The sequence below is a fragment of the Arachis hypogaea genome, chromosome 19 (assembly GCF_003086295.3).
Source record: "Arachis hypogaea cultivar Tifrunner chromosome 19, arahy.Tifrunner.gnm2.J5K5, whole genome shotgun sequence".
In the NCBI taxonomy this organism is placed as follows: Eukaryota; Viridiplantae; Streptophyta; class Magnoliopsida; order Fabales; family Fabaceae; genus Arachis; species Arachis hypogaea.
The window spans coordinates 116,970,104-116,978,131 of NC_092054.1; the positions used below are offsets into that span (position 1 = coordinate 116,970,104).

The 8,028-nt window shown below is 37.4% G+C and overlaps 1 protein-coding gene across 1 annotated transcript; it reads left to right on the top strand.

The window, feature by feature from the left end:
* The first annotated feature begins 3,069 nt into the window (after positions 1 to 3,069).
* Positions 3,070 to 5,273, top strand: LOC112776444 (CBL-interacting serine/threonine-protein kinase 4). Its single transcript, XM_025820610.3, has one exon. It carries the CDS (start codon positions 3,469 to 3,471, stop codon positions 4,804 to 4,806), a length of 1,338 nt encoding a protein of 445 aa, XP_025676395.1. The 5' UTR covers positions 3,070 to 3,468; the 3' UTR covers positions 4,807 to 5,273.
* The last annotated feature ends 2,755 nt before the right edge of the window (positions 5,274 to 8,028 follow it).

Consider the following 8,028-nt stretch of genomic DNA (forward strand, 5'->3'; position numbering starts at 1 on the left):
TAAAGCGTCAGAAACTATCTCTTGAAGGGCGAAGCACTCCACAGACTAAAGAAGCATCCGCTTCCCAAAGTCAAGGTTGTTGAGTTCTGATCTTAACCTTAACCCTTTGATAACTTTTTTTTATTTGAGTTTTACCTTAGGAGTCATATAGTAGTAATTAGTATCTATATTTTTTATTCTATCTCCAATTAAGCTATAATTTATTTTTCTCATCATCATTAAACATGAATAAAATAGAAGGTTTTCTTTAGAATAAGGAGTCAATAATTTTCGAGTTTTTAATAAAAAATTCTAATTATTTATATGTGGTGGCAATACTTTTTGTCTTCTGAATGAATGCTTGAACAGTGCATATGTCTTTTGAATTTGATGTTTAAGACTGTTAAATATGTTGGCTCTTGAAAGAATGATGAACATGAGACATATTGATAATCTGAAAAATCATAAAAATGATTCTTGAAGCAAGAAAAAGCAGTGAATACAAAAGTTTGCAGAAAAAAAATAGAGAAAGAAAAAAAAAGAAAAAGCAAGCAGAAAAAGCCAAAGCTCTTAAAACCAAAAGACAAGAGCAAAAAGCCAATAACCCTTAAAATCAAAAGGCAAGGGTAATAAAAAGGATCCAAGGCTTTGAGCATCAGTGGATATGAGGGCCTGAGGAAACCAAATCCTGGTCTAAGCGGCTAAACCAAACTGTCCCTAACCATGTGCTTGTGGCGTGAAGGTGTCAAGTGAAAACTTGAGACTAAGCGGTTAAAGTCAAGGTCCAAAGCAAAAGAAGAGTGTGCTTAGGAACCCTGGACACCTCTAATTGGGGACTTTAGCAAAGCTGAGTCACAATCTGAAAAGGTTCACCCAATTATGTGTCTGTGGCATTTATGTATCTGGTGGTAATACTGGAAAACAAAGTGCTTAGGGCCACGGCCAAGACTCATAAAGTAGCTGTGTTCAAGAATCATCATAATGAAATAAGAGAATCAATAACACTATCTAAATTCTAAGTTCCTATAGATGCCAATCACTCTGAGCTTCAATGGATAAAGTGAGGTGCCAAAACTGTTCGGAAGCAAAAAGCTACTAGTCCCGCTCATCTAATTAGAATCTGAGCTTCACTCAAAAAAAAACTCTGAGACATTATTGCTTCTTGACTTATTAGTATTCTATTTTATTTATCTAGTTGCTTGGGAACAAGCAACAGTTTAAGTTTGGTGTTGTGATGAGCGGATATTTTATACGCTTTTTGGGGTTAATTTCATATAGTTTTTAGTATGTTTTAGTTAGTTTTTAGTTTATTTTCATAAGTTTCTAGGAAAAATTCATATTTCTGGAATTTACTATGAGTTTGTGTGTTTTTCTATAATTTTAGGTATTTTCTGGCTGAAATTGAGGGAGCTGAGCAAAAATCTGATTCAGGCTGAAAAAGGACTGCTGATGCTGTTGGATTCTGACCTCTCTGCACTCGGAATGGAATTTCTGGAGCTACAGGAGTCCAATTGACGCGCTTCCAATTGCGTTGGAAAGTAGACATCCAGGGCTTTCCAGAATTATATAATAGTCCATACTTTGCTCAAGGATAGACGACGTAAACTGGCGTTCAACGCCAGTTCCATGTTGCAGTCTGGCGTCCAGCGCCAGAAACACGTTACAAGTTGGAGTTCAACGCCAGAAACAGATTACAGCCTGGCGTTGAACGCCCAAAACAGCTCAGGCACGTGAGAAGCTTTAGTCTCAGCCCCAGCACACACCAAGTGGGCCCCAGAAGTGGATTTCTGCACTATCTATCATAGTTTACTCATTTTTTGTAAACCTAGGTTACTAGTTTAGTATTTAAACAACTTTTAGATATTTAATTTTCATCTCATGACATTTTAGATCTGAACTTTGTACTCTTTGACGGCATGAGTCTCTAAACTCCATTGTTGGGGGTGAGGAGCTCTGCTGTGTCTCGATGAATTAATGCAAGTATTTCTGTTTTTCATTCAAACATGTGTGTTCCTATCTAAGATATCCATTCGCACTTCAACATGAATGTGATGAACGTGACAATCATCATCATTCCCCCACGAACGCGTACCTGACAACCACTTCCGTTCCACCGTAGAATGAATGAATATCTCTTGGATCCTTTAATCAGAATCTTCGTGGTATAAGCTAGATTGATGGCAGCATTCAAGAGAATCCGGAAAGTCTAAACCTTGTCTGTGGTATTCTGAGTAGGATTCAGGGATTGAATGACTGTGACAAGCTTCAAACTCGTGAGTGCTGGGCGTAGTGACAGACGCAAAAGGATAGTAAATCCTATTCCGGTACGATTGAGAACCTGCAGATGATTAGCCGTGCGGTGACAGCGCACCTGGACCCTTTTCACTAGAAGGATGGATGGTAGCCATTGACAATGGTGATCCACCAACACACAGCTTGTCATAGGAGGACGTGCGTGCGTGAACAAGAAGACAGAGGAAAGCAGAGATTCAGAAGACAAAGCATCTCCAAAACTCCAACATATTCTCCATTACTGTATACAAGTATAATTTGTGTTCTGGCCCTTTTACTTTTTACAATTCAAACTAAAAATTATCAGTGATATTATATCCTGACTAAGAGTTACAAGATAACCATAGCTTGCTTCAAGCCAACAATCTCCGTGGGATCGACCCTTACTCACGTAGGGTATTACTTAGACGACCCAGTGCACTTGCTGGTTAGTTGTGCGAAGTTGTAAGAAAGTAATGTGAACATTGACATCACAATTTCGTGCACCACCTTACTATTAGTCAGAGGTCCATCATCGACAAACTCTTTTGTGAGAATCAAAATTCCACAACATCCTATGACGTAGCACACTTACAATTTTCACCTTCCATGTTCTGAAAATACATCCTAAAGAACTAACATATCGCTTTCTATATCTACCCTACCTATTACAAATCGGATTGATAACCCTACCCAACCGAATGAGATCAGATTGAGTACAGGCCAGATAGGGTGCACGTTACAATCCATACCCAAAACCAATCTTCCACACCCAAGTTTCAACGGCTGCTAACTACGCTAACCGCCATTTATTAACGCCAACCAATAATCATTTTCTAATAAGCAAAATATCTCTCTTGACAAATTTTAAACATGTATTCTACCTTCCTTTAATTAAATTATTCCTTACCTGCTTGATACATGCCACTAATAAAATAAAAAATAATTCAAAAAAAGGCATCGACGAGCTTAAAATGCAACAAATTGAGTAAAAATAGGCATAAACCCCGTAAAAATCACTCGTCAATTTGTTATTTCAAGTTGAAGGCAACTTGAACTTTCTCACTTACACTCTTCACAAACCAAAGCCAATACCCAAAGCATTCATTCCCCTCTGTCTATATAAACCTAATTCCTCATAGACACCAATTTCTGTCCGTGGGTGTTTTACCGTTTTAGCCATTCCGCTAAAACAATAAATAAATAAAGCACGAAACCATGGAACCGCCATTGCAGTCGCAACAGCAACTATCACCGCCGCAAACTTCGCCGCGCTCAACCACTATCCTCGGCAAGTACCAGCTCACGCGCCTCCTCGGCCGCGGAAGCTTCGCCAAGGTCTACCAGGCGCTCACGCTTTCCGATGGCTCCACCGTAGCAGTCAAAATCATTGATAAATCCAAGACGGTGGACGCCGCCATGGAGCCACGCATCGTTCGCGAGATCGCCGCCATGCGCCGCCTCCACGACCACCCTAACATCCTCAAGATCCACGAGGTCATGGCTACCAGGACCAAGATCCACCTCGTCGTCGAGTTCGCCGCTGGCGGGGAGCTATTCGCCAAGATCCTCCGCCGCGGACCGCTTCCGGAGCAAGCGGCGAGGCGGTACTTCCAGCAGCTGGTCTCTGCGCTCCGGTTCTGCCACCGTAACGGCGTTGCACACCGAGACCTTAAGCCGCAGAATCTCCTCCTCGACGCCGCCGGAAACCTGAAGGTCTCCGATTTCGGCCTCTCCGCACTTCCGGAACAGCTCAACAACGGCCTCCTACAAACCGCATGCGGAACTCCGGCTTACACCGCGCCGGAGATACTCCGCCGCCGTGGAAACTCCGCCGGATACGACGGCTCAAAGGCAGACGCCTGGTCTTGCGGCCTTGTCCTTTACAATCTCCTCGCTGGAAGCCTCCCGTTCAACGACTCAAACATTCCGGAGATGTGCCGGAAGATTTCCCGGCGAGATTACCGGTTCCCAGAGTGGATATCGAAACCTGCGCGTTTCGTTATCTACCGGTTACTCGACCCGAACCCGGAAACTCGCATGAGTGTAGAAGCTCTCTACCAGAATTCATGGTTCAAGAAATATTTAAAACCCGAACCCGAGGAGAGTGTATTCGGCTCGGATCCTTATTATGAGAGTTCTTGCAAAGGGATTAACAATAAAGGAATGAATGCGTTTGATATCATTTCTCTGTCTTCGGGTTTGGACTTGAGGGGGTTGTTTGAAACAACGTCCTTTGGGAATAGGAGGGAGAAGAGGTTTACTTCAGATGCTAAGGCAGAGGTGGTAGAGGCGAAGGTGAAGGAAATTGGCGGGGTTTTAGGGTTTAGGGTTGAGGTCGGAAAGAACGGAGCGATTGGGTTGAGGAAAGGGAAGGTGGTGTTGGTGGTCGAGGTTCTTGAGATTGTAGAGGGTGAGTTGCTGATGGTGGATGTGAGGGTGGTTGAAGGTGGTTTCGAGTTTGAGGAGCTTCATTGGAGGGACTTGAAAGATGGGTTGCAAGATGTTGTGCTTTCTTGGCATAGTGAATCGCCACTGCTACCACAGTCACCATAGTGATTAGTGAATGATTGGTGAAAGTTTCTACTGGAATTAAGATATCATGGTTCTTATGCTCAAGTTGCTGCAATTTTCGGATATGGACCGTGAGTTGTTCTCATCGGGTGATGTGAGTATGAAGGACTGATTAATTAGTCAATTAGTTGATTAATTAATTAACGACAGAATTGCAGACCCGGTTGATGGAGAACGAAAACTCAAGCTAAGCGCAGGCTGAAGCTGATGAATTCATGAGTGCGATTGTGCTGTGATACGCTGAAAAAATGACTCTTTGTGCTAGCTAGGTGGAAAATATAGGTAACTATAGCTTATAGGTATGTTACTTGTGTTTTGGTATGTACATGAGAATCAATGGTGTCTAATGTCTTTGTGTTGGAGTCCATGGTAAAAATTTTTGTACGTTTCTCTTGTGTTAAGAGTGTTAGACTCTTAGCTAATAATGAATGATAATATCTAATTAGATCCTCCTCTGTACTTTCCATTTTTTAAGTTGTACTCTGTTCAGTATTATAGTTCCTACTAAAATATGAATATACTCTTGCCTGTGTATCTTCTGGCATATTATTTGCCTTCTTTTACACATGCGTGGGGAATTATACTAGTTTGTTGGTTTGTTTCTTTATTTGTTTTTAGGGGGGCCAAGGCGACGAGTGGCGCGGTGAACACCATCAAAATCGTGTGTCGAAGGTTTCACGAATGGAGGGACATTTTCGGTGTATGACAAGGAAAGTAGGAGTCATCCCTTGCCATCTTCAGACTCTCAAAATAACGACCTATGAAACACTGATCACCAAATTCTCAAATAGCAAAATGATTCCCTCCCAAATGAGAATTGATAATTACTCGATAAGAATTATAATTCGACTTAATTGTTCATTATTGGTTATAATTCTGCCTTAATTATAATTCATTTTTAGTTTGTAATCAACGATTTTATTAGTTATTATTGCTGATTTAATGACCAAATGGTTGTAACATCAATATTTTTCACCAACTTAATGTCTATATAAAGCACTTTCTATCTCTCATTAAAGAAAATTTATGAACTTTTTACAAATTAATATCATATCTTATATTTTTATGTTCTCAATTCTAACATTTTATATTCAGAATTCTTATATACATCTTTTGTAGGTACTTCTTCACCTATCCTTGATTCGATTCCAACTATAATCACTGAAGAACTTCTGAGTTACCATTTCAACTCCAGCCATGTGCTCTATGGAAAAGGGTTTAGATGGCAAACAATTAAACTACACATCGAAAAAATATTACCGACATCAGAACAAGAATAAATAAGTGATTATAACAGAATAAATATTTCTTTTAAAAAAATTCGTCCAAACCCCTAATGACCTTTTGTTGTACATATGAAAAATGCTCGAACATAAATTTACTACTCATGAGTCATGAATACCCTTTTGAGTAGTTTTCGAAAAAAAGGAAAGAAATTGGACGTCATATGAATATTTATAACAATTTTGTGAACATTTAAGAATTTGTTCAAGATCTAAATATGAATGAATACAATTTATTAGAAGGAATATCAACTCCCATAGATATAATCTTTTCAACTATATTATGTCTACATTAAAAAATCAATCACTAAAATTAATTATTAATATAAAATATATATTAAAAATAAATTAAATAATAAATATATTTATATACAAATATATAATGATTAATTTTATGTTACAAATAACGCTTTTTAAATCTTCCATGACGAAAGACAAATAATAAAGGCAAATAGCAGAAGGACTACTCCGTATTCATTCCTACCCATCCATGATATATACAAGACATCAAGTTGTATAGTATATATAATACAATAAGACATGATTGAAGGAGAGAATAAAAATAGTTAATAATTAGAGTCATTATTCACCAATATTAATGTGTGGTTGGGAACATTTCACTACTTAGTTGACAAAGTATTCAATGGAACTCTATGAAAATTTTATTGAATGAAAATTTTCAAAATACTTACAAATTTGTCACATCCTACTATCCTATATTTATTCATTGTGAACAAAAATTTCTTAAGAATACTTGAAGCTTAAGTTAAAGTAACATACCAGACAGCAGAGACATTCTTTACCCGAAGACGTACAGCCCTTCACCCCGGGCAGCAGCTGTCCGCGACGAGGATTACATATGTTTATTTTGAGGTATTAGAACAGATATTATGAAACTGAGACTTAGTATTATATTTATTAATTTAGAAATTAATATTAAAATTTTAGTTTTTATCTTTAAAATTTTAATATTTTAGTATTTTTAAAAAATAGAATAGAGAAGAATAAAATTTTTTAAAATAGAAACTGAAATTTTAATAATATTTTGTATTTAAAATATTCTTATTTTAATTAATTAATTCTAATTTTATTCTTTGTGCAAATTAAATTAAGACTTCATTCTTATTTCAATTTCTATCTTCTATTTTACACTAAATACAATACTAAAACTTATTTTAATTTTTGTCTCTCAGATTCAATCTTAATCTTTTTATCTTTGTCTCTCTTTCAAACGCTACCATAAAGATGTGTTCATATAAAGATTACATTGTAAACCGTTATTATTTGTTCGTAAACGAGTTATATTATGGGTCGGATCTAACAATAATAAGAATTGTATGGGAGGCTGATTGTATCCCTTTTCATTGGCTGGTAATCATGAAGAAAGGGGACGTACCAATCTTGATTCATCTCTCTTGAAAGAATTTTTGATAAGGGTTCCATTAACGTGATCTCGGCAAAGGATGTCTCTATTTTTGGGATGTTGAATTTTCCTCAAGCATGGAGTGTTATTAAGAAAGTAATAGTGTGTGCAATTATTGCTAAAAAAGTATATAAAATTTTATTATAATAAGTAAATATAAGACATACAGTAAGATGGAACAAATTTATAAATATTTTTGGAAGAGTTTCGTTAAATATATACTTTGCTCAACTTAGTTATCTATGGTGACTTGGGAAAGTTTCTTTGTCTAATGCATGACACTGATGAGTCTTATTCCGTATTACAGGAAAACTCAGGCATGAATGTATATGCTACTTTAATTCATATTCTCGTAGAGTATTAAAAATATATGTATATATTATTCCAAAGAAGAGAGAGATGCATAATGGGTTCAGCATAGGAGCATTATTGGGACCTAGAAAGTGATGGGAAGGTCCTACATAGGTACATGTCTTCTAAATTCAACGGCTACAATGC